The 27,823-nt window shown below is 39.9% G+C and overlaps 1 protein-coding gene across 2 annotated transcripts in view; it reads left to right on the forward strand.

Annotated features, from left to right (window-relative positions):
• Positions 1-27,823, forward strand: part of LOC135220569 (uncharacterized) — a 106,485-nt gene that overhangs the window by 35,045 nt on the left and 43,617 nt on the right. The window contains exons 2-3 of one of the 2 annotated variants that reach the window (XM_064257811.1): positions 192-2,698; positions 2,836-2,982. In XM_064257811.1, coding sequence (XP_064113881.1) covers positions 200-2,698; positions 2,836-2,982 — 2,646 coding nt within the window. In that variant the 5' untranslated portion in view covers positions 192-199. The remainder of the gene's footprint in view (positions 1-191; positions 2,699-2,835; positions 2,983-27,823) is intronic. The other variant, XM_064257812.1, reaches the window with a different exon arrangement.

The following is a 27,823-nucleotide window of genomic DNA, read 5'->3' on the forward strand; positions in this document are numbered from 1 at the left end:
GCCTTTGAGAAAATATTTACACAATATGTATTAACTTAGGGCATGACTCCAAAGCAAGTGTGTGTGTGTGTGTGTGTGTGTGTATGTCAGTATGTCAGTATGTCTATATACACCTGTGTGTTTGATATTTTTTTTGTTAGATTTTGAGTGAGGTTATATATCAGAAATAAAAATGCTTTTCTCTTTTCCAGGTTTCAGTATGGCAGGTGGTGAGAGTTTTGCCAATGGGAGTGGCAGTGGTGGAAGTGCCGTGGGAAATGCAGGTGTATGTCCTGTTTGTGGGTTCAACCAAACAAACCTAACCCAGCATTTGTCACGCCACAGCAAAGAAGAAATTATACGTTCTTATATGTATGGCCACCCGCTTCCAGAACTTGCAAATAGGCGCCCTCCCGGTAGATTGCGACGACCATCATATTCCACTGTTAATAATGTTACACCTGCTACAATTCCTGCACGACCAGCTGGCAACCAGACTCCCTTGATAATTACTGGAAATCCTGCTCCAATTAATGACCAGTCCTTAGGCACACCTTTAGGACCAATACCTGATGCACCACCCACCCCTGTACACACAGTTAGGTTAGGACCAATAGCACCTATTGTACAGCCTCCTAGGCATAATGTACCTCTAGCAGCAACTCCTCTGCAGCATGGCACTCCTACTAATAGTTACCTTCTCATAGGTAATAATGTCTTTCCACCTGGAAGTGTCATACAAAATAATTTAGCCCTGGGAAACAATGGTGTTAGTTACCTCATTCCCAGTTCTGGGGGTTTGATGCTTGCGGCTGCACCACCAACCAACCAGACCATTTTAGTTCCGAGTCCCACCAATGCTTCCTCTGCAACACCCCAGAATATTCCCCTAAAGCCTCCTGTTCCAACACCAGTGTCAGTCACTTCGCCAACCACTGCCATGGAAAATGTCTATAGCAGTTTAAGTGTATCACGAAGGCCTCCAAGACCTATACTGCCAGAACCTCCCATATGTGTAATAGGAGAGACTTACTCAGAGCAGGGACAGGAAGATTCATTTTCCACAGATTCTTACAGGGTAGAAGCAAACAATAATTCAAATATAGAACGTAGCTATAGACGAGAGGAAAGTATTAGTAATGGTAATGTATGCACTGGTAGTGAAAGGAATTTTAGGCAAGACGAACAGTCGCAGACAACTAATAATGAGCAGAATGCCACTATCCACATTGGAAAAAATATTAGTATATCACTGCCTAGGGATCTTATTGGTAAAAAAGATAGACTTAAAGAAATAATTGTGCAAGAGCTTGTAAGGGCTTTATTAATTAATGACAGCCAAGAGGGTGGTGATGTGATGAATCAACCTTCAACTAGTACTGGAAGAAGAAAATCAGCTGATCTTTCCTGTTATGTTTCAACCAAACCTGAAACCATTATAGTAGAAAATACTCTTGAAGATAGTTCTCTTAGGTCATTAAGAAACCAGGAGCAGCTTGATGAAAAGAAAATAACCACTGAAGAGGAAGATCCTTTGGCTCCAGTACCGATCCCATCCTCAAGTAGAAGCAGAAGTGGATCTGATTATCATGATCTGTCTAATGTAAACATTGACTCAGATGTTCCTTCCCCAGCTCATAATATTACCATTGAGAATGGTATAGATGATAGCTATACCCATCCCAGCAGTGTAAGTCCTTATGGCATACAGGTAGATGAACCTATGGAAGTTGTCTTTGAAGACAGAGGAATCACTAGTCGTTTGTCTTCTGGTGCTACTAATATATCTAATGCAAGTCATGCTCCTGGGAGTCACAGGGAAGATAGGGGTCTTTATGACCGATCAAATACTCAGGTATCAGTTAAACTTTCCAGCCATTCAGTTGAACACGAAATGCGGCAAAGGAAGGCTAGAAGAAGCGAGCAGAATAATTCAAATATAAGTGTTGATTTGTGCAATTCCTCCAGAATTCCTGTTGATATAACTCCCATTTCACATTCATCAGGGAATATTGGACAAGCTCCACAGATGAATCGCAGTGATGAGCAAGAAGCTGTCCTATGTTGTGATGATGATCAGTTATTTTTGTCATCAGATCGTTCTCTCAACACGCTTTTGGGAGATTCAACTCTAAATGAAATGGTTTATGTTGAAGATCAAGTATTAGGTGCAGTTGAGGAAGTATTTGCAGGAGAGGCACCTTCATCTCTTCCCAGCACGAGCTCAAGTGATGTTTCAGGATTACAGAATCATAAAAATGTTGATAAAAAACCAAATAATACATTTTTGAGTGTCTATGAGGAACAGTGCATGGCCTCAGCCCTTGTTGAAAGTCGAAGAGAGAAGCTGGTGGATGTGAAATGCAAAAGTGAACCGCCAACGAGTGTATCCTCTCAACCGAGCTCATCTTTCACGAGCAAGCCTTCATCATTGTATCCATTAAATCAAGTTTCCATTACGCAAAGTGCATCTACTATTGAACCGTCCAGTCAAGTAAGAGGAAAGATTGAAGATCCAGGCCAGGAACAAGATGAAGAACTTGTAGATGACCCAACTATAGTGGATGAGTTTACAAATGGTGGCATATTCCCTGATGACCAAATGTTTGAACGAGAGCTTAGCAACCAACAGACAGAGGAGGTGATGTCACTGAAAGCTTCAGAAACTCTTGCAGACAGTGACAGTGAGAGAGCCACTCCTCATGAAGAGTTGCAAGATGTAAGTGACATTATTAAATTATGTTTTCTGTACTTTCAATGGTTATAGATGTGTGAAAGGTTTTTCAGTTTTTATAAAATTTATTATTGCAGTAGTACTAAGAATTCCAATTTTGAGTCATATTTCATTTATTCAAGCAGCTGATGTTTTATGACCGAAGTTGCATATTTGCTGGAGAACCTGGGCCAGCCAATCTTTCACCAAGAAATTATCCAGCTATTGATTCTTCAGCATTTCATGCCCTCACACCAGCCCTCATCAGTCACCTTGACCATGCAGTTCAGGTAAGACAGTGATATTTTGGATCTGTATTTTTGTTTATCTATTTCTTTGCAAAATGATGCTTGCAAAAGAAAACCATATTTTTATGAAAATTTTAGCAGAGGTGGATCTGGTAACTGCTAACAATGGAATACATTTTTGGAGAAAAAGATATGTAAAACTTAGGGAGATTGGAAACTCATGGGGTGGGTTACTCAGCCTTAGTGGAGGTTTCATTTCAATAATGCTTATTTTTATTGATGTACGTATTTGAAGTCAGTTACTTTATAGAATAATATCAAGAGGCATTGATTTTTTGGTATGTTAAATTATTTTCCTGTAATTGAATTCATGTAGTCAATAATGGCTCATTTTTAATTCTGTGAATTGCTAATTTTGCATATTGCCAGTCAATGAGGTATTGAATTTATGTATCTTAAATGTTAATCTTATGGAATTTCATAGGCACTTATATTAATGGTAATATTTGTGATAAATTTTTGACAAAGTAAATTAGAAATTAGTTTTTCATGTAACTTAACAAGTAATGAACTTACCAAGTAATGACATGGCTATAGTTTTCTACTCTCACGGCTGCTTAATTAAATTAAAAAATTGCAGTAGTACTTTTTTTCTGTGTAGATGACTACCCCGCCCACTATTGGAGAACAACAGGAAGAGCAAAGCAAAAGCCTTCGCTTTTTTTTTCTGCCAGCCTTTGATGCAACATTGAATGTTTGCTGCAACTTTGTTTTATTTCATCATTATTTTTGGCTATCCTTTCAGGATTTGGTGAAGTATTCACTTTCCTGTGTAGCCTTCCAGCTTTATTCAGATAGTTTTTTATACCTCTCTGTCATTTAATGATGATGGACATTGAATGTGAAGGGCACCCCTTCACACTCACTGCCATTGGTGGGGGTTGCCTGGCAACTTGGCAGCAGCTCAAAGTGGAGACCTAGATATTAGTAGTTGTTCTTTGGGTGGGATATCTCCTCCCTTCGAGTTTCCTCCCCCACTCTTCGAGTATCCACTTCACCAATCAACATACTCTCTATGTTTGGCAAAACATCTAGTGCTTCAAGGCAGAGTTAAGAAGTTGATGGAAAAAGGAACTGTGGAAATTTTTAAGGAAATATCATCAGGATTATACATCCGTGTCTTTCTGGTTCCCAAGGCTGCAGGTGAATGGAGACCGATAATAGACCTATCGACCCTCAACCTCTTAATCAGAAAGACACGCTTCAAAATGGAAACTCCTTGCATAGCTCTTCAAGCCATCAGAGAACGATTTCGTGCTCTTAATAGATCTGAAGGATGCATATTTCTAGATTCCAATATGTAAATCTTCCCAGAAGTATCTTGCTTCAGTCTGGGAGGGAGAGTTTACCAATTCAAGGTTCTTTGTTTAGGTCCTTCAACTGCCCCACAAGTCTTCACAAAAGTCTTCACCTTAATTTTGATATGGGCATATTCTCAAGGAATACAGATCTTAAGATACCTCAACAACTGTCTGGTGCTAGCAGATTCTCGGGTAAAGTTGATTGAACGCAGGGACTGTCTTCAATTTTGTCGCTGCTTAGCTATCGTGATAAATTTGGAAGTCAAAACTCACTCCAAGTCAAAGACAATGGCATTAGAGAAGTTCCAAATCTTTGCTCATTAGTGGCAGGTCATTCCAGGTTTTTTGTTATCCTCAGAGAAGCTAGTCCCTCATGGCCGAATACACATTCGATCTCTCCATTGGAGACTGAAGGAGTTTTGGTTACCTGCAAAGGATCATCCCTTGTTCCAAGTTCTGTCAGAAGAAGTGAGGACAGACTTAGCTTGGTGGCTGGACAAAAGGAACCTGACTTTAGGAGTGTGCCCCTACACTCTACATCTCCAGAGATTCTACCGTTCTCAGACACCTTGCATGAGTCTGGGGAGCACTCTTAGAAGATCTTTTAACATCAGCTTCATATCAACATCTTGAAAACAGCCTGCCAAGCACTTAAGGAATTTCAAGAAAGGGTAACAAGGCACTCCTTGGTACTAGTGTCCAACAACACTACAGTGGTAGCTTATGTCAACAAACATGGGGTGGTGGCTAGTGTTTTGTCATCTCCATGACTTGACAGTACAACTGCACGAGTGGGCAGTCTCTCAGTCGGTAGTTGTCTAAGCCAGATTGTACATCCTAGGTAAGAAGAACGTCGTAGCAGACAAGATCAGTCGCCGGGGCTAAGTTAGGGGACAGAGTGGTCACTGCATTGAGAAGTGGCAGAAAGGCTCTTTCATCTGTGGGGAATGCCATCAATAGACCTATTTGTAATGAGACAGAAAAAATCAAGAGGTATTTTGTTCCTTGAGACAGTTTAGATGCCTATTCCCCCCCGCCCCCCTCCCCCCACCCCCACCCCTTTTGCCTCTTCTGTCAAGTCATCAATGCTGTGATGATTTTCCAGAACCACAGGATGACCCTTGAAGCTCCCATTTAGCCTCATGCAAAATACTACCCCTATCCTCTAGCCTTACTGATAGAGGCACCAAGAGAGATTCCTCCTTGACACAACCTTCTGTGTCAACCACACATTGAGAGATTTCACCTGTCAGTAGGGTCCCTATCTCCTCAAGTTTGGTGACTATCCAGTATCTCCTGCGAGTAAGAGACTTCTCACACAGCAGCAATAGAAATGTCATCAGTGGGGTCTCTCTCCAGTCAGAAGTACTATTTAACAAGTAGTATACTTTCTCAATTTCTTCTGTAGGGAGAAACTTCTTTCAGTATCAGTAATCAGGGGTTACAGGGTTGCCCTTGGTTTGGTTCTATGTCTGAAAGACATGAAACTATCTTCTTCGTGGGAGATTTCTATGCTTCTGGAGAGTTTTGAACAGTCCTGTTCCCCAAGAGATCTTAAACCTCCTAATTGGGACCTAACACTGGTCCTTAGCAGTCTCACACGTAGTCCATACGAACCCTTTAGAGCTGCTTCAGCCAGGAATTTTAAGTGAAGTACATGGAATGTCTTTTAATGTTAAACACATGTGGTTGGGGGTCAGTAGCCTTCGAATTTGTTCTGAAATGCATAGCTAATACTCAAAATCCCTCGGTTCACGATCACAGATTTGAGTCTTTCTCCGTCCCTTTGGTTTCATTTTTTTTTTTTTTTGGTAATAACTGCGATGAGATACTTTTATGTCCTGTTAGGGCACTGTGTAGCTACCTAAAAAGGACTTGACACTTCATACCGGCTTGTCAAAGACTTTGTTGTTAGTACAGGCCAGATCAAGAAGGAGGAGTCCAGGAATGCGGTCTCCTTTTGGCTTTGAGAAGTAATTGAAAAAGCTTATTCTACTTATTCAGTTCCAGAAGCCAATTCACTGTGTGTAAGAGTTCATGATGTCAAGGGTCTAGGCCCTTCATATTGCATTAAAAAACCTGTCAGTTCAAAGGATCTTTAAAGCTGGTACTATATGGCCATGCCAAACCACGCCCTGTGGTGTCCCGATACAGTGAGTGTGTTTTAAAACATGGGACCAAGTAAAAGGAAGATAAGTGCAGTAATAATAATATCACTCCTGCAAGATGAATACGAACATGAAATTTGCAAGAAAAGGGTGAAGTATGGGTGAAACCATGGCTGAGAAAGAGAGAAGTTTTATCAATATCGTAACCTTTTTTTTTCAGCTTGAGAATTTCCCCTTATGGTAAGGCCGAAGGTTTGTTAGTTATGAAAAATATAAATTGATTTAGAAATTTGTCATTTTTAGTTGATTTGTTTTTTGGGGGTTTTCAGACAGGTATAAGGCCCCTTCGTGCCACTTGTATTTCTCTCTGGCTGAATTGAAACAGTTTTCTCCTCAAAGGTTGCTCTTTGCCGGACTCTCACAGGGGCCTTGCTCCTTGAATTGCAGTGGTAGTAATACATATCCAGTAAGAATTCCAGATCACTTGACCCTTACAAGGTGGGGCAAAAATACATATTAAGAATACCCCTATATAATGGAAAGAGGAAGATAAGCAAATGCACATGGTATAAGAAAAAAAAATTCTTAAAAATTTTCTGTACCTCCCTTGGGAGGTTGAAAGTGAATATTTCCAACCCTTTTACGGAGTCTCTTTTCTAAGACCTTGTAGAAATATGCTAATATTACTAAGTTATGCATTTTTTTCTAAGAAGTTTTTATTTTACTTTGTAAAACTACAATTACAGATGACACAGTATCATAAGAGTGAAGAACTAAAATCAGTAACAAATCCTGAGTACTATATTTATGGTAAAATATTTACAAAATGTACTGAGATGGGGAGGTGCAGTACCTTTTAGTGAGCTATAGTATATGCTTTTCCTAATATTTCTTTCTGCCTTAGCTTGCAAAATTACAATTATAGCTTACAGACTATCGTAAGATATAAGAATTAAAACCAACAGCAATCCCTGGGTATATTTATGAGCAGATATATAAAAGACATCCTGGGATGTGGATGCAGGACATTCCTCCATGAAATCTGAAGTTACACTGATCTTCCTTTCTCTTGTACTAGTGTTGCCATAAATCATTTATGGCCCATTGAAGTTATTTCAATATTATTTCCACAAGTCATTTAAGCTGTGGGGCGCAAAATATTGATTCTCACCTGAGGCACTTGATTGAATTTTGGAGCTATTATTATACCTCACATGATCATGCCCGTCCAGTAAGGGTCAATGCATAATGTTTTGGGTCTCATGCAGGAAATTTTAAGCTTGCTTTATCTGCCTTGTCTCCTTCTCTAGTACCTGTGCCTTTGTTAGTATCTATTCAGTCTATGGGTATTTTTCTCTGTTATGCCTTTAGTAGAACGCAGATTTCTTAACTCCACCGTGCATCCCCCTTTTGGTTCTTGAAAACCGTTTTGAGAAGTTACAGAAGGATGTGAACCTTCTGTTAAGTCACTTAAAGCTTTAACCATTCTGTGTCCCTCCATAGTGTGCATTACGTACTTTTTTGATTCCCTTTTGATAGGTAGTGTGTTGGTGCCCTCATCTTTGTATCCCAAACCTAGGACTGCCCTGCATCAGTTGGGAAGATTTTACTGCCAAGGAACCATTTTGGTTCTCAGAGTAATGTGGATCTTCACCCTTCATCACCTTCCTTTCATATACATACTATGTTCTGATAGCGGTATAGTGGAGTCACTGAAAGATTGTAGTTGGTAAATGCAAATCTTATTACTATTTTGACTTCAGTTCCATAGGTATCTAATAATGATGATGATAGCACTGTTAAGATGCAGTTTAGGAATAGACAGTGTTATTAAAAAATGTGTCTGTAGAATGAGTTGTTCTAATTTATTTGTTTTACTCAGTCAACTGTTGAATCAGTCTTCTATTTTACTTCTTATTCTGAATCCATGTTTGCCATTCATCTTTCTCTTTTTAAGTGCACCTGTTCAATCTTTTCTTCTGTTTTCTTCAGCTATGTCCAAGTTCCTTCCTTCGGTCTCTGCTAGTGTTTTCCTTTCTAGTTCTATCATTGTTACAGAATCTTCATTCAGTTGATTATAAGTTAGATACATATCCAGTAATTTGACTGCCCAAAGATTTACCTTTAACAAGTGTTATTAGATCTGTTGAGCTGTTTTGTGCTAGGCAGGGGTGTCAGGTGTTGCTGGCATTTTTTCCCCTACTGCTTCCTGGCCTTCCCTTTTTTATGGTGCCTGTTTGTGTTGTTTCAGGTTAGCCACAGCAGTCACCATTTTCCCATGTTTCGCTTTCAGTAGAGGTGAATAATACTTAAGATGTCTTCTGTTGTTGCCCCAACTCCTCCTTTGGCGGTAGAGATTGAAATGGAGCCATTTTTTTTAAGTGCTTGCTGAAAAGTTTTGCTTTGCTTTATCCTTATTTAGAGGAGGAAAGAGGTTCAGTAGAGACTAGGTCTATGTTGTCTTCTTACATTTCTGCACCCATGAATTCTTTGAATAAACCTAGTTTTTCTCCTTTGATTAGAGTGTGACTCAATGAGATTTCATGTGCTGTAGCAGACAGGCTTCTTTTAAGAATGCCAGCACTTGTCTTTCCTAATTTATGAAGTTGCTGCTTTGTATGGTTTGAGTCCATTATCAGCTCTTAAACCTTCATCAGTTGAAGCTTCGATTCTCATTCCTTTGAAGAGACGTACACTTGAGGCTGACAAAGCTTTGGCCATGTGGAGATGGAGATTTTGTCCAGGTTTCTGTTGAGAGTTGTTGAAGTTTTATCTTTTGAGTGTTGCTAGTGCCAGCTGTATTTAGCCTTGGTAAAGTCATCAGTTTTTGACTTGTGTGGTCAAGGCCAATTCAGAGGCTGCAGGCAAATGATCTCATGCTTATACTAACTCAGTTTAAAGAAGTGAGAACTATTGTGCCTATCTTTCATCAAAGGTTTCTAATGCATAGGGAATGACAGCTATTTTGATTTCTTAGCCCTTGCAGTTTAAAAAATGTATTTCCTTCTCTCAGGACTCTCTTTCACCACTTAATACCTTCTGAGGATCCATTCAGCCATCAGGTTCCAGCAAGACCTGACTGCAGGCCTTCTGGCATGCTTAGAGAGACATGGAATTAGAACTTCAGGTGGTTAAGGTACTGAATGCGAGTTAAGTTACCTTGCTGGTTTCCCTTCCACAAGCATCATCTCCTATAGCCTTTCCTTAATATTATCTCCAGCAAAAGTATTATGTTCCACAGTAAGAGATTGTAGCTAGTAGAGAAGATGCATTGGAGCAGGTGTTGGTAATCCAGAGGGATTGTACTATCGATTTTTTTTCCAGCGCCATAGTAACCAGAAATTAGCACTCGGTGTTGGATGTATCAAGCCTGTATAACTTTATTCATCTGTCTCCATTCACCATGGAATTATCCTGTAAAATTCTAGTGACCTTCCAAAAGAACAATTAGATGAGGATGTGGACATGCAGGGTTCATTTTTCCACATATCAACAGAGTCTTAGCCATGCAAGTTCGTTTAATTTGTATTTGTAGGAAAGGTGATCCAGTTCCAGGTGCACTGTTCCATCCTGTGTAAAGTGCCTCAAGTATTCATGAGGATGGTGTCATCTTTTAGGAGCTAGAATTCTTCTTTACTGAGATATCTGGTTCATGTTGGCCAATTCTTTTGATGGTATTGTAAAGACCAAGAATCTTTGCTTCATCTGGCTCAGTCACTGGGCATTATGGTTTTCAGTAGTCTTCCCTAACTCTCCTTCTCAATCTGTTCTCTATTGGGATGAGGGTAAACTTTCAATTTGCAGCTTTTCTGTCAGAAGATGAATAGACACTACTTGCTTCTTCTTTATGAATTTTAACCCCAAGTTATTTTCTTACGAGATTATGGCTTTCTTTGTTGGGACACTTGGCCTTACTAATGAATTTTTCAGCATGAATTAGGCACAATTATGGTGGAGTTTCAGCAAAATAGCATTATAAACTTACGGCACAACATTCATTAGTCTTTTCAGTTAGTCCAGGACAGTCCTTGTAACCTGTTTCTGTAGTACGGACTCCAAAAACTGAAAGTAAAGTCTTAAGTTTATTCTTAAGCTTACATTCAGGTTTTGTTAATTTTTCCCTTCCTTTCATAACACAAATAAAGAAGAATGACAAGTATTGTGACACTGAATTACAGTACACCATAAAATGGTCAGTACTGTTGAAGATTCCTGGCAGGTTCATCTCTAAGAGTAGTGAACCCAGACCTTACCTTGTTTTCAGATGCATCAGTGAGGTCTGGGCTCCCAAGAGAGGTCAAGGATATGTTGATGAGTTGAAAGAGTTGGATTTAAATGACCTCAAACACTTCGACTACATGGAAGTGTCTCTACAAAAGAAACACCTTGTCAGAAACTAAGTTACAACAATATTTTCAGGCAATATGACCTAAGCAAATATTAGGAACCAGAGCAGCTCAAGGTTATAAACTGTGCCCAGTAGTGGAAAAACTTCTTGAGGAGTCGTGAAGAACATAATATTGCTTCCTAAGATCTTTTTGGTGAAAGACAATGCTTTGGCAGATTGATTGTTCAAGAAGGAAAAATTCTTCCTTCTGGCTGGTCAGTATATTTACAAGTGCACCAGTCTCTGTGGAATTTGGGGTGCTCAAAATGTCGACTTATAGGCATGGATGAACAGGAACGTCCAGTTCACTGCTTTTCTTTGCTGCCCTCAGGCTTGAGGGGTGCATGCATTTATTAAAGTTTGGTCGGTCCAGTATGAATGCATATGCTGTTTCTCCTTTTACAATTATAAGGATAGCATTGAACTAAATTTGGACTTTCTAGTTCTTTTGGTGGATCACTCACATTCTTCCATTAAAGAAAGATAGACTTAAACTACTGGATTCCATGCAACTCTACTAAACCAACGCATGCAACACTTAACTGCTTGGAGACTTGATCATAGCCTCTTAGCAAGGGGGTTTTCTAAGGTATCTCAGAAACTATTCTTAATAAAGTTGAGAGACTATCTTGGACTTGTATCAGAAGCAGTTGTTGGTGTATTTCTTTGGGTGTCATTGTTGAGGAATTCTCAGCACTTTCTTCTGTAGACATCAGAGTTTTTCACTTAATTAGATATGTTAAGATCCTTTTGGTGTCTGCTTTTCAATGTTATAAATCCATGTTTTCCTCTGAATTGCTTTGTGTGCAGTATCTAATGATCCACAGGTTAAAGAGGAAGCACTTCTCTGTCCTGTTAGAACAATTAAAATTTATTTAGATAGGATGAAGTTTAGAAGGGAAAGTAAACATTTTGTTTCGTGGTGTTTGAAAATCTAAAATGCTTTGTTAAAGAACATAATGTTTTTCTCTGTGACAGTTTCATTAGAACAGTCTTTTAGGCTATTTTAAATCCCAGGTTTTGATTTTGTGGGGAGTATGATGGTGCATATATTGTATAGCAGGATACCTATACTATCATTAAGGTATTTATTTTTTGTTCAATCATAATTTGGGTCCATTTACACCACTTCTGTTTCATTTTAGCTGAACTGAAGAGGTTTTCTCCAAAGGGCTGCTTTTTAGTAAGAGCATATGAGAGCCCTGCTCCTTGAATGGAATCAACTTTCTGGGGCCAGTAATATCCAGTAAGAGTTCCAGATCGGTTAATATGTAATGTTTTAGGTTTCATGCAAGAAACCTTTAGCTCGCGTGGTTGGATGGATTTTGTTTAGCTGCATTACCCACCATCTTATTCTCAATGTGGGAATTAGTTCTTTAATAGTAGTAGGTAAGAGTCAACCCAAATGATATAAATGTTCATAAAATTCAGTATTTGGATGCTTGCCTACTGTTAAAGTAGACCTTGGCCGGCTACCCCAAAGTGTACTGGGCTGTTATGAAGAATTCTGATGAGCTAAAACATTCAAAATAATTGGTGGAGAACAGGTGAACTAGACAATCATCCAGGTCAGCCAGACAATTTAATTTTATTTGAATGCCAACTCACATGCCAGAGCAAAGATATAGCTCTTTACAATAGATAAGTATCCTGATATTAAATTTTATTATGAAAATATATAATATTTTGGGATGAATCTTACCTACCATAAAGGTTGGCTTACGTATTTGTGGTGTTAGGTATGATTGGCTTTCAAAATAAACAAAAGAATAATGCTTGGTTAACTCACATGGACTGTCTTAATCACCTATTTCCCACCATATGTTTATGTTTATGTTTTTGTCAGAATTATTCTTCTCATGTTCTTGTCCAAATGGTGTGAATTGGCTGTAATAATTTTGTTTTTTCTGCCTGTTTCTCTCCTTTATTGTACTGTACTTCCTTTCTTTTTTGCAGTGGTAGGTTTCTGTTTCCTAATGTAGTAACAGTTATGACTTGGACCATCAATATATGGTCTCATGTTTGTCACTTTTTCATGAGTTGTATTTTAACAGAGATCTTTCACATTCACCATTGATCCCTGATCCCCGCTACTGTTGGACTGTGGAACAGCCTCCCTTCAGAGGATGTTGTTCAATTACAACTTCAGAATTTCAAGTGTAGATGCAATGCATTACTACCCTAACACTATTCTCGTTGCATTTTAATATATTTTGGTCTAATTATTAATTTATTTTTTCTTTTTAAATAGATTGCTCTCTGTATTTCACTTTACCTCCTCTTACTTCTTCCTAATAAACACCATATTCTTGGAAGCTTGAATTCCAAGTCAGTGGCCCCTGTGGGCTTGGTCCATATGAACAGGATTCATCTTCTGAAATAATGATAATAATAATAATACCAGTAATATGTCCTCTACAGAAGCAGTAAGAGAAGTGTTGCGTTCTGTATGAACGAATTTTGTCAACCAAATGTATTTGGTTGGGCATGATGGTCATACTGCTGTTGCCAGTAGGGGCAATGGGTGTGATTTTATTTTTATTTTTCCTCTCACTGTGAGGATGTAAGGAGTAGTCTGAAGATAAGTATTATTTTGTGGAGTATTGCAAGGTGCAAGATGCTTATAGATTATGTAGACTATTTGTTAGGTCCATCCATAAGGCTATTCCGTCCAGTGTTGATTTTCCTACTCCATTGCTTGATAGGTTTGACTCCTCTCTTACTCCCTTTGCTCTGCTGTCTTATGCTCCCAGTGTGGTTCAAGAGAAAAGGATTGTTAAGTCAAGGAGGTATTAGTCTACTTCTATCATCTGTTAGTCATTTGACTGAGTAGACATTATGGGTGAAGATTGCGTTTCCCCATTGTAGTGATAAACTTCTTTTTATGTCTCCTGCAAGAGAAGTGGTTGAAGTCTCTCTCTCTCTCTCTCTCTCTCTCTCTCTCTCTCTCTCGTCTCTACTCTCTCTCTCTCTCTCTCTCTCTCTCTCTCTCTCTCTCTCTCTCTCAGCTCTTGCATTATCCTCATCTGGTGATCTGGCAAGATTAGCAGTGATGTGTGTAACCCAGTTGAGTTACTTCAGTCTTCACCTTTTGACAAGTGTATCTATTTTTACCAGCAGCTAAAATGGACCCCCCGCATTTGTGGGGAACGCATACCAGACAACCCCCTGGCGAATAGTCAGAATCTGTGAATACTTAGAACCCTTATAAAAATGCTTAAAAATGCTAATTTTGTAAGTTCAAACTCAAGAAAAAGCCACTAAAAATGCTTATACCTGGTTTTTTAACCCACTGAAAATACTTATATAGAGGCAGGCACCAGTTATCGGTGGACTCAGTTAATGGCGATCTGGTTTTAGGGCGCTTGTCAAGCACCATAAAATCAGCGATTTATGGCGCCATAATAGGCTAAGTATCGGTGATCGGCACCATAAGGTGCCGATAATAGAGTTATGGTGCCATAACATAGTACCTAACAGAGGTACCACTGACTGAAACTCGGTGCCATAAATTGCTGAGTTTCTGTTAATGGTGATTTTCCTTTATCAGCACCCTGCAGAGAACGTAACCACTGCTGATAATCGGGGACTGCCTGTGCCAGGTTTTTTTAAATTGTTTTATCACAACAAGTGAATTTAATCATGAAATTGATCTGAAAATTCAGTAATTTGTGGATATTTTTCCTAGAAAATACAGTGAATACGTAAGTGTCCCGCAAATAGTGGGTATACAGTGGACCCCCTGTATTTGCATTCTCCAGATTCGCGAACTCAAACATTCGCGAATTTCTCTCTGAAACATTTCCCTGCATTATTTGCAGAAAATTTGCCTATTTTGCGTTATTTTTCTGAGAAATATCCACAAATTCCTGTTTTTTTTTTTTTTTTATCAATTTCATCATAAAATGCACTTTTTGTGATAAATCTATTAAAAAAACCAGGTATCAAAATTTTTAGTGGGTTTTTCTTGAGTTTTAATTAACAAAATAGGTGGTTTTAAATTTTTATAAGGGTTCTAACTATTCAAGGGGGGGCGGTCTGGTACGCATCCCCCGCAAATAGGGGTGGACCACTGTATAAGGTCCATAGAGAAATCTGCAAATACGTGAGTCCGGGAATCTGGAGTTTGCAAATAGGTGGGGGGTCAACTGTATTCTTCTCTGCTGCTCATAGTGTTGTGCAGATGGCTAAGGCTGTCTTTTGATTTTGTGTGGAAGAGCAAGGCAGTGGATTTGTCATCTGGTGATATCATGTGGGAGCCATCTACCTTTTCCGGTCCAGCTGTCTGGTGCTTACTACTGGCATCCCGTGACATCACAGTTTTTCCTTTAGACCTGACAGATTTCAATGCTGATATGGATAATTCTCCTTCAGATGTTTAGAGAGATTCATAGTTCCATGTTCTGCTTTTCCCTCTCCTTTTTGTGGAAGATGAACCTGTATATCGGTGCGCTTTCGTATGCTGCTACCTTGGCTCTTGTTAAAATAAGTTAGAAGTTAAAGCTATCTGATTCTGCAGTCACAGCTTGTATGAAGTTGTTTAGAGCTAAGTGGTATAACACAGATAGGATGTCAGATTTTCAATCAAAATCTGTTCAAGAGCAAGTCTTTTCAAGTTGCTTGCCTCATGGAAGCAAAGATCTCTCTATTCATTAAGGTATTTTGTCCTGATAGTGAGGCAGACATACTTAAAAAGTTGGTGTATCATTCTTAGCACAGCTACTTCTTTACTGTTCCAGATAAAAAAATATAATAGTAACAAAAATCATTATTATGTAAATGATAATCCTGAAGGGGCAGTGGTTCTTGATAAGGTGTTGGAGTATTACTATTATCTTGCTAGAATTATTTCTGAAGCTTAAAGAAGGATGCCTTGTTTTTTAATCATGCAGTTTCCTCAAATCTCAGTATGTATTTTTGGCACATGTCATCATTGTCTCCTTAACCCAAAAGTGTTTAAGGATGGCGCTGATGATGTCTTGATTCAGGAGGTTAGAGCATTCATAGCACAAGCTTAGAAGTCTTCTTCCTTGTGTCCTAACACCTGTAGCCTTTACCTCATGCAAATTCCATTTAGAATATCAACTGAAACCACCCTTAAGTTCATCTATTTCAGTTAGCTCTTTCAAGGTGATCATGGCTCACATTCTATTTGAAGGAATCACAAAGGCAACTGTAACTGATGTTTTGAATTCTGTAGGTCAAGTAGTAGGCCATGTACAGTTTCTACTGTATCTGACAAAGCTTGAGGAAGCAACTTGGGTAGTGATGATTATCAGGAAAGGATACTTTGTACCTTGATATGCTTCCACCCCTGTCAGAATTCCCAATAGTCTTCCCTGCCCACCCTCTTCACACACAAGTTCTGAATTTTGGAGGATGCAGTAGATAGTTGTTATGGAAGGAGCGATCAATCCAATTTTAGGCCTCAGAGGAGCAGAAGGCCAGTATTGAATGTTTCCAGTCTCAGCAAGTACATTCATTTTAGACCCTGTTCGATGGAGTCATTCAGTTCCGCCTTAGTGGACTTCAAGAGGGGTAATTGAATATTTTTGTCAATCTGCAGGATACGTACATCCTTGTCCTAGTCCTCAATTGAGGAAGTAGCTATGTTCCTATACAATTCTAAGCTGTGTGTGTTGGTTTGAGCAGGGTGCCACACATATTCTCCCATGTTTTGACTCCGTTAACTGGAGGTTGTCATCTGGTAGAAGTCGGCGTTCTCCTAAATGCTGGGCATTCTAAGCCGATGTTGACAAGTTCATGCTTCTCTGACCCAGTCAATTGTATATCTGGGGGTGAAGATCAACTGTGTATGTTTTTGGGTTTTTGAGACAGAGAATCTTGATTTGGGGTCTCTAGGTCTCTTTAATGAAGTTCATTAAGATGGTCCATCCAAGAACTCTGGTCAGGTCTCGTCTTTCGGACTGTAATCTAATTATAATTTTGTTCATGAAACTTACCTGTCAGATATATATATAGCTGTATTCTCTGAAGTCCGACAGAATTTCAAAATTCGTGGCACATGCAGTGGGCGGCCAGGTGGTAGTACCCATTCCCGCTGCTGGGAGGCGGATATCAGGAACCATTCCCATTTTCTATTCATATTTTTTCTGTCGCCGGTGCTGGAAACAACTGTTTGCAGTACCTCCGCCTAGGATTTTGAAACTTCATTAGCCGCTTAAGTATCCTAATTATTCTTTCAATGATTGACTTGGATTTGTGGCTAGGCATACGCTGTTATAAATTAATTAAAATTTTTTCATTGCATATGATGTCTGAAGCTAGTTAGCCTAGTTTCAGACTTTGTTGTCTGCATGGGGTACGCTGAGGCTACCGGAACTTTCGGTAGACACTCGCTTAGTATGTATGACGTATACATGTTTTCTATGTTAAAAGATCAATGTAATTAGTGATTCGTGTACATATTTTAGAGCGTGTTAGAATCAGGAGGTTTTCCTCCACAGTAAACAGAAGTTAGAAATAATGAACCTTCTAACCTTCTGTAGAATTTATTTTGCCTATCCCTGTGGTATGGCTTACGGGCCTAGAAGAAGTGTCTGCGGGGAGGATTACATCAAGTAATCTTAGAATCTAAAGTGCTCGCTCTCCAATCAGTGTTGTGAAGTGTAGTTTGTGTTGTGGAGGGGGTGTCAGATCAGCCCCATAATGCCTCTAGGCCTGGACCTCTGTCGGACTCCCAGGAATCAGGGAGAGGACATGTCGAAAGCCGCAAGAGGGTTACGGGGGCTCCCCACCGATCTGGCGTCCCTTCGGCAGGACCTGTTGACACTTCCCAGGCTGCTAAAATCGGGCACGTGCACGAATCTTGAAGGATTGCTTCTCGTCCTCCGAGGTGTCTTCCCCGCGCAAGGGTTGGAGCTCTCAGAAGGACTCGCGCCCTCTAAGAAGCTTTAGAGAAGAGGACGCTTCACGTCCTCTCTCGTCAGGAGGGAACGTCAGATCGGCCCCATAACACCTCTAGGCCTGGACCTCTGTCGGACTCCCAGGACCAGGGAGAGGGCATGTCGAAAGCCGAAGGAGGGTTACGGGGAACCCACATCGATCTGGCGTCCCTTCTGAAAGTAGGACCTGTTGACGCTTCCCAGGCTGCCGAAGATCGTGCACGTGCACGAATCTCGAAGGATTGCTTCTCGTCCTCCGAGGCGTCCTCCCCGCGCAGGGGTTGGAGCTCTCGGAAGGACTCGCGCCCTCTACAAGAAGCTTTAGAGAAGAGGACGTGAAGCGTCCTCTCTCTCGTCGGGAGGGAGCGTCAGATCGGCCCCATAATGTCTCTAGGCCTGGGCCTCTACGGACTCCCAGGACCAGGGAGAGAGCATGTCGAAAGCCGATGGAAGATTAAGGGGACTCCACTCTGTTCTGACGTCCCTTCGGCAGTATTTTATCAATCAGTGTGACAAAGGGCGGCCGTCGTCTTGGTCAAGAAATAGAAAACGTCCAGGATAGGTGTGCTTTTAATCTAAACATGCTACGCTCTATCAAGAGGAAGGAACGTCGTTACTCTTGTAGCAGGGATTGTTTTCCTGCTCTCCAAGACGCTCCCCTCCCTCATCTCCTCATGGCGCTCCGTATACGTTACATAACGTTCGCTTTTCTACGAAACAGGATGTTGTTCAAGCTGATGAACAGCTCACCAAGACGCCTCTTACTCGTCCCTAAGGGACGCTCTGTCAGCGGCCACAGATGTATCTGGTTTGGCAGCAACGCTGGATAGACTATCCTAGTTTTCGACAGGAGAAGGGCAAAGAATTCCTCATAACCAAGAACACACAGGCTTCCTTTTAAATACCCTTCTGCAAGTGTCGATGAGCTTGATAAAGACGCAAGATGTCGCACACGCTAGGCAAACACCTTGCGAGGATGTCTTTCGGAACGCTCGGCGTTCCTTTTTTGAGTGAGTTTCTGGAGATGTTCATTTGCATTACAAAGACGCAAGATGTCGCACAGGCGGCCGTCGTTTTTGTCAAGAGTGGCGAACGTCCTTAAGACTTGCCTGATGGCGATCTCCATATTTCTGCTTAGGACGCTCGCTCTTCATGAGCGGCGTTCCCCTCGCTAGGGAGTCTCTCAAGTTACTTGTGTTAACGCTTTTGGGCAACAAGATCCTCTCTGAGATGCCGTTCAGAACACTTGGTGTTCTATGCACCGACATGCTCTGCAAGACTCGCGCGAGGACGTCCCTTGAAAACGCTCGATGTCCCACGCATGGAGACGTGAGGAAGCTTTTCGATGTTCGACGTCCTACACGTAGAGTCGTTCACCAGGACGCTCGCCAGGATGCTTTTTGGAAGGCGCTTTATGTCTTACACATCTGGACTCTAGCGAGGACGCTTTTGAAGACGCTCGGCATCCTACATGTCATGACGCTCAGCAGATCACTTGCCAGGACGTTCTGCAGAACGATAGGCGTCCTACACATCAAGAGGACGTTCTTCAGGACGCTCGGCAGGACGCTTTTGTGGACGTTTGCCAGGACGCTTCGGTGGAAGCTCGGCAGGACGCTTTGCAGGAAGCTCGGCGTCTTATTGCTGCTCAGGACGCTTCTTAGGACGCTTGACGCTTTTTAGACGCTCGTCAAGAGGACGTTCTTCAGGACGCTCCACAGGACGTTCCTTTACAGAAATTTTTAAAAGATTCGGAGTTAGCGGAGAGGCATACCCGAATTTTTTCTTCGAACCCTCCTGCCCCTTCATCGATTTCTGCGAGAATCGGGAAGATTATATACTCGGATTCCTGGGTTACTTTCTGTCATGTAAAGGGGTTTCCCCCATTAGTAAGATACTAATGGTTTTGTCAAGTTAGTGGGTTTTCCCCATTGACAAGATACTGAACGTTTTGTCAAGTAAGTGGGGGGACCCCTCATAAAGGTGGGGCTAGTTTCTCATTGACAAGATCTAATAAACTTTTTATTGCGTAAGCGGATAAGCTCTCATTAGCAAGGTTCGGAAGAGCTCTCATTCATATCAGAGGCTCATCCGGGAAGAGAAAAGACTTGTAGATTACGTCCATGAAGTCTTATGTCCAATATCATTAGAAGCTTGAATGGTCCTTTTCGATCCTCGGTTCTCTCTTGAGGATCTCTATTCGAATAATTTTAATCCGTTCTCTTGGCAAAGAGAAAGAAGACACGGATCTGTCAAAATCGATTTCCATTCTCTTTCTCTTCCTCGTCGAGGAAAGAATGTAGTAGAGAATTTGATGCTCAAATTACTACAATATTTACGTAGTTTATCTCTGCGTCATATTACTTACGTATGGGTCAAGTCATATACGCATATCGTATTTACCTCTACGGATAGCAACCGAAAGGACTGTTGTTCTAAGTGTATTTATTCAATATTCCCTTCAACTTTCCAAAAAGTTTCCGGGGTAAGAACAACGCTTAAGGTATTGTTACGACAACAACAACTCATCTTCTGCAATTAGCGAATTCTGTTTCGTTTATATATGCCTGCTTGAGAGTTTCCTTTTGCTTGATAATATCATACCTATTCCTTCATAAATGGAGTAGCTGGCAACTCAGGCAGAATGGTGCGAGATGATGAATGAAGGCTGCTGTTACTGTGTGATTAACACAGTACCGGCTAGCTCTCTGACATGCGCGGTCGGTTACGTCTCTCTCCCCTGCGGGAATGGCTGACTAGCCGTATCTCTGCCCTACAATCATGGATTTTAGCCTCGGGTTGAGGGGATTTCTAGTAATCATGAATGAACCTGCCTTCTGTTTACTTAGAAAGTTTCAACAGAGATATCTCTTAGACCTGTTCGGTGCGGTTTACCGCATTGTAATAGAGTTCTGTACGAGTGTACCGCGGCATATCACTATATAATGCTCTCCTGTTTATGCTGCGCAGCCTTTTTAGGGAAGGAAGCATGCTTTGTGAGGGAATGGATGAGTCTGCTGGGGACCATTTCCTCTCTGGAGAAGCTTGTTTCCCTGAATTCAGACCTCTACAGTTTTTCCTAACGGAGAACTGAAATAACATAAAAAATCTAGAAATAATTCTAACATCTCTCAATGCGTTGACGACCACCTTAGGTGATAGCGAGAGGGTGCCAGGCATCTAGACAGAGGTACAGATGTCTGGCACATAGTCTAAAAGAATTGGGAGCAATTTGGGGGGCTCTCCAGTTCCTAAAAGAGTGAGTTTTGGCCGAGTGGTCAAAATCATCTTAGATAATTCCACAGCTCTCTCATGTCTCAAGAGGAGAGAGATGGTTATGGGCATAAGCATAGAACGTAACAATCCTCAAGAGGTTCGTTACACTAGTACACGTCCGTGCGGATCTTCTCGATCGACGACAGCAACTTCCAAACTGAGTAATCCTCGTTTAGAAGTGTGTCGAGAGTTGTAGAGACTCTGCGGTTGTCCTTTCGTAGATTCTTCGCAATAGTGAATACGAAGAAGGTTCTACGTTGCTCCCTTATTCTCGATCCGAGAGCAGTAGCAATAGACGCCATCCTATAGTATGGAATGGGGATAGTTGGTTAGTCTCTTTTCCCCTATTCAAAGCTTAGGAATATAATTAATTGCTGGCGTCAGAGGGAGCGACAAAGACGCTGATCGCTCCAGGTTGGTCTTTGAGAGGCTGGATGCACAGAGGCCACGTCCTTCAGAGAGCACTTTCCAAGGACCCTTCCCGAGAGAATCGGTCTACTCTAACAGCCTCGCTTCGAGAGGTACCTAAAACCTCTCCCCTCTGAGTCTGAATGCGTTCAGATTGTAGAGAAGCGAGAGGATCTTCAAGTTAATGGCAAGTCCCATTTCCAAGACATAGCAGTGCTGCCTATTTTGCAGTGTAACAATTGGACTGGACCGTTTCTGGGGATAGTGTAGGAAGAAAGACTGTTCCTCCACCTTGAACTCTGTGTATTACTTTACCGTCTTCCCTTTCCGTCTGAAGTATGGGATAAGCTATCCCACCCTCTAAAACAGTCGCAACTATTGTAGAAGACGGAATTATGTTGTTGACAGCCTCTAGGCTCAGAGATTCGGATCTGTCAAACAAAAAAGCCCTTCACGATCTTTAAGGTCTGTGAAAATCTTGAAATTGTCTAGATCGAAGCTGGCATGGAACTTAGACGTGGTCTGAAGTCCCGGATGTCAAAGCATTTCGAACTTCTCCTTTCTGTAAACTTATACACGTGTCCAGAAAGGCTAATTTCTAACCACTCTAGCTATGGCAAAGAGGGTTAGTAAGGTTTTAGCCATCATCAGAGGTTTTGGCGTTAGAGAACATAATGCGGTGGCCCTCTAAGGCTTCCTTTCGTGCTAAGTACGAATACCCATCTAACCCGTGGCCCAGAGGGCTGGAGATCAAGGGGATGGCACAAATTATCAGGCAAGAGCCACAGAGAGTCCTGTGCCATGTCGGGGCTGTCAAGTTTATCTTGATAAAACTAAAGGAAGTCGAGGTCATTCGGACAATCTGCGGTGTTCCGTAAAAAGACCAGACTTGCCCATGTCCAAGAACACCCTGGCGTTATAGTTAAGGAGTTCTTTTAAACAGTCTCATTCATTATGTTTGCATAAAGATTTGAGATTTTTTAAACTGAATGCTCAAGAGGTGAGGGCGTGGCCTCGGAAGCATTTCAACAGAGCATGACACTCAGTAACATCCTGAGTTTCACGTTTTAGCGAAGCAACTCTGTGTTCACTTCACACTCCCGGCGGGATGTGAAGACGATATATCAGATCTGCAAGTCGCTAGGACCATACATATCCGTAGATACATTATTGGGGGCAGGAAGCAGCACGAATCCTATCCTATAGAAAAGGGATAGGTGTGCTTTTAACTTTGAAGGGTCGGTCGCTTGAGGCGCGTTCCCTTTCTTTAGCCTAGAAGTTATGGAACTAACTTTGATAGGTTAGGTCAGGTGGTGGTTTTAGCTTCGTTGCCCTCAGAAGTATGGTCATATGGTCTAGTCACATTGTGGTCACGCCCCCGTTGACAGATCATCTAGAGCGCACCAGCATTACAGGTCTCTACCTTGCTGGCAACTCTAGTAAAGCAGAAGCAGACTTTGGTGACAGTAATCACGAAGTCAGTTATGCTAAAAGGTAGGGAACCAAGATGTCTATCATCTACATAGATTTGTTTCTTAAAATCCTATTCTTTCTCTTCCCACCCTCCAAAGGTGGGATTCAGCTATATATATATATCTGACAGGTAAGTTTCATGAACAAAATGTTATTGTTATAATACAATAAAGTTTGTTCATACTTACCTGGCAGATATATATAATTAAGTGCCCACCCACCTCCCCTCAGGAGACAGTGGCACTATAAAATATGAATAGAAAATGGGAATGGTTCCTGATATCCGCCTCCCAGCGGCGGGAATGGGTACTACCACCTGGCCGCCCACTGCGTGTGCCGCGAATTTTGAAATTCTGTCGGACTTCAGAGAATACAGCTATATATATATCTGCCAGGTAAGTATGAACAAACTTTATTGTATTATAACAATAACATTTCTTCACATCTTGTACATTCTCTTCATTGTGGGGAGATCTGTCAAGGCTATTGATGGGTCTGTCCCTAGACCTCACATGCTTTAGGGTCAGGTTGTCGAGACATCCCGGAGAACATCAAAATGGTAGGGAGTTGGACTGTATAGGAGAGCAAATGCATACAAATAACTTAAAGCAGGTTTCTCTGGTTCACTAACCCACTATCTTCATTCATTATGGTAATCAGCTAACTTAATGGTGGACAAGATTCATTCTAGATAATGAAAATCATTATAAAATCAAGTATTTGGATACCTACTGTTAAAGTGGAAGCATAAAGCCTTCCGACATCTTAGTGGGTGGTTATGAATAATTCTGACAACAATTTAAACATTCCAGCACTCTCTGCCTTGCGTTCATGGTCTGAATAATCAACCTGATATCACGCGCATAACATACAACTAGCAAACGAACTATAGCTAGAAGTTTTCATGAACTGTCAGTGATTAGATTAGTGTCAGAATAGCTCGATAAAGTGTCGACTAAGTTGGTTTTTTGAGTGAAGTATTAAAAACTCAAACATAATGGCAGTGTCTAGCAACAGTAGTAAGAAATGGAGGAATCTTGCTTGCCTTGCAGATATCCAATATGATGACTTAGCAAGCAAGAACTGGGGTTTCTTATTTATGAGATCAATAACAGCTCCAACCAAAAAGATGCAAAAATATTCACGGACATATTGAAAGGATATGATCCTTCAAACTGGAGCGAGTCTGCAGAAAACATTTTGAAAATAATTGAAGGAGTATCAAATAAAATTCAAGTGATCGAGAGACTTATAAGGAAAATTTACATCAATGAACACATTCTAACAAAGAAAATGAATAAGGTGAATATAGTGAATATACTGATTGATGCAATAGGAAAACAATTGCCTAAGGCATGAAGTCTGTTAGGTGTTGTATAGTATTGTAAATCCATAAAACCTGATCAGGAAATGCTATGCATGCCATGTACCTACTCATCCTATATGTGCAGAAGTTCAGCAAAATAAAAATAAGGACACGCCCTCACCTCTTGAGCATTGCTCAACATGTCTAACATGGATAGATAATGTTATTAAATCAAGACAATGTGCAAATATTAGAGGATGAAGAAGATAAGGAAGAGGAAGAAGAGGAAAACAGAAAAGAAGATAATAAGATTGAAGTGATAGAAAAAATAATGAAAACAAAGAACAGGACAAGTGTATGGATGCAGAGAAACTTATAGTTAGTACATATGAGACAATACAGCAGCATACATACAATGAAATAAATTATGACATGACAACCCAGAATAAAATCCCAAAGAGGCTTTACCTTAATCTTCATACTGATGGGAAAGAGCAAGAAAAAAAAAAATAAAGACAGTCTGCACCCTTTTGAAAAGAGGGAATTGCAGATTTGGTGACAGATATGGCTACAAGTATCCCAAAATATGTCACAATTTTGAGATTTATAGCAAATATGCATATCTGGGCGGCCATGAGGATGATTGCAACGATCTACATCCAAAAATATACAAAAACTTGAAAGAAGGAAAAGGATGGAAGTTCAACAAAAAATGTAGATATATGCATCCTGTGGCCATGAAGAACAAAAATCAAAATCAAATAGATAATAAAAATCAAAGTAATAATTAAGCAAATAATGAAAGGAACAAAGAACATGAGATGAAGAAAAAAAGCTAGCCAACACTGTGTTATGAAATGTCAGCATTGAGATATCAGGCATCAACACCTAGGTGCAGTGAAAGTAACAAGCACTGTATCTATGATGCCAGGGGATGATGCAGATATGGCGATAAATGCAGATTCATACACAAAATGAATAAATATGAAAATGGAATATCAAATATATTGGAAAAGTTGGCTTTTTTAATGTCTGAATTTCTGGAAATGAAGAAAAGAACAACTATGAGAAAAGGAAACAGACATGGGAAAATCCTTATTATTACCCATATTAAATGATGGGGATAACACGCAAACCATCATAATGATGAATGCGCAGGATTTAGTTAAGAATAACTCAAAAAGAAAAATAGAGTTCTCAGAAAAACTAACCCAAACTGAAAAAATAGACATAATGAATATGAATGAAACCTGGTATTCCCAAGAGACTGGTAATGTTGTTCACATAAAGGGGTTCCAAACTTATAGATCAGATAGAAAAAACAGGAATCAATGGGGAACTGCAATATATGGGAGAGACATAAATCAAGAAAAAATGTGTGAAATATAGTAACAGTGAATGTGAATTAATAGTGGTAGAATTTGAAACTGAAAAATTAGTGAACATCATAATATACAGACCTCCCTAATGCTAAAGAGTTTGACATAATAATAGACAAATTGGATGATGTATGTAGAAATCACAAAGACTGGACTATACTCCTATCCAGAGACTTTAACTTTCCTTTGGTAGATTGGAAAGAATGAATAGGAGATTGTGGTTGTATTTATACATGTAAAAAAGAGAGTAATAGTAGTGCAGAAGATAAGAGGCAATTTGAAAAGCTATTAGATATGCTACTAGAACACAACAATCAGCAAATATCACCTGCCAACAAGAAAGGATCATTTTTAGACCTAGTATTTGTGAACGAGGTGAATTATGTTAAAGAAATGGTAGTGTATAATATGAGTATTTCAGACCATAATGTCATGGAATTAGCATTCCTTTCCAAAGCAAGTGAAAACAGAGATAAGCAAGAGATGAAAAAGTGGGAAGGATATGGAAAATACAATTTCTATAGTAAGAATATTAAATGGTCAGAAATAAAGTAAGAATTAGACAAAGAGTGGGAAAACATATTTGTAAGTGATAATATACAGGTAAATATTAGAGAAAATAGTGGATAAGTATATACCGAAGAAGAAAAGTAAACATCTGTCATGCATACCAAGAGACAGAAGGATCTTGTTCCAGAAAGTGGAAAAAAGGTCTAGCAAAAGAAAAGAATGCATGGAAAGTGATGGAACTAAAAAGTGAGATAAAAAATGCAGAACAAAAGATTATACAATCAAAAGAAAATGAAAAATGGGACTTAGAAGAAAAGACCTTAGAAAATATCATGCAAAACCCCAAACTATTTTACTCATATGCTAAAAAGATGAATAAAAGAAGAGTAGAAATAGGCCCTCTATTACTCATATGCTAAAAAGATGAATAAAAGAAGAGTAGAAATAGGCCCTCTAAGAAATGAAGGATGGTTAACAAATGAAAAGGAAATATGCAACATATTAGCAGAAAGATATAAAAAGGAATTAGCACCTAGAATTGATCATGAAAATAATGATACAGAAATAATAGATGAAAATAGTGAATATTTATCAGACATAGATATCAATGAAGCTGATATTGTGCAGGCTGTAGATAAAATTAAAAATGGATCAGGAGCTGGACCAGACACACATCCCTGCCGTTTTGTTAAAGGAAGTTAGTTCATTCTGTTGCAAAATCGCTCGCAATATTATTAAGACAAATTGTAGATACAGGCAAGATTTATGATGAATATAAATTGGCATATATTACCCCTATTTTCAAACGTGGATAAAGACTAGAGGGAAGTAATTATAGGCCTGTGAGTCTAACTTCACATATTAAGAAAGTGTATGAAAGGGTAATGAAAAAAAATATAATGAAATATTTAATGAAAAATAATTTGTTTAATATAGGACAACATGGTTTTGTACCCAGAAAAAGTACACAAACACAACTGTTAGTCCACCAGAGAACATATATAAAAATATGATAAACGAAAAAGATATATTAGCGAAGAAAATTAGAAAACATAATATATTGGATAAAGTAGGAAAATGGATAAAGAATTTTTGCAAAACAGAATACAGATAGTGATTGCAAATGATGAGAAATCGGATGAAACTAAGGTAATATCCGATGTCCCACAAGGTACGGTGTTAGCTGCATTTCTGTTCGTTATTATGATTGCAGACATAGACAGTAATTTGAAGGACTCGGTAGTGAGAAGTTTCGCCGATGACGCAAGAATAAGTAGAGAAATTACTTGTGATGAAAAGAGGAACTCGCTACAAAGAGACCTAAACAAAATAGTATATGAATGGGCAGAGGTAACGATGATGGTATTTAACTCATATAAATTTGAATCAATAAATTATGGAGATAAAGAAGGAATGTTGTATGCCTATAGGGGACCTAATAACGAGACAATCACAAATAAGGAAGCAGTTAGAGACCTTGGTGTGATGTTTGATAGGAATATATTATGCAATGATCAAATAGCAGTGCTATTGGCAAAATGCAAAGCAAATATGGGAATGTTGTTACGGCACTTCAAAACAAGAAAAGCTGAACACATGATTATGCTTTATAAAACATGTATGTAGTCCACTTGAATATTGCAATATGATATGGTACCCACACAACCAAAAGGATATTGCACAAATAGAGTGTACAAAGGTCCTTTACAGCTAGAATAGAAGAAGTTATGGACCTTTACTACTGGGAAGGACTACAATTTTTAAAATTAT

The sequence above is a fragment of the Macrobrachium nipponense genome, chromosome 2, assembly GCF_015104395.2.
Source record: "Macrobrachium nipponense isolate FS-2020 chromosome 2, ASM1510439v2, whole genome shotgun sequence".
NCBI classification, from domain to species: Eukaryota; Metazoa; Arthropoda; class Malacostraca; order Decapoda; family Palaemonidae; genus Macrobrachium; species Macrobrachium nipponense.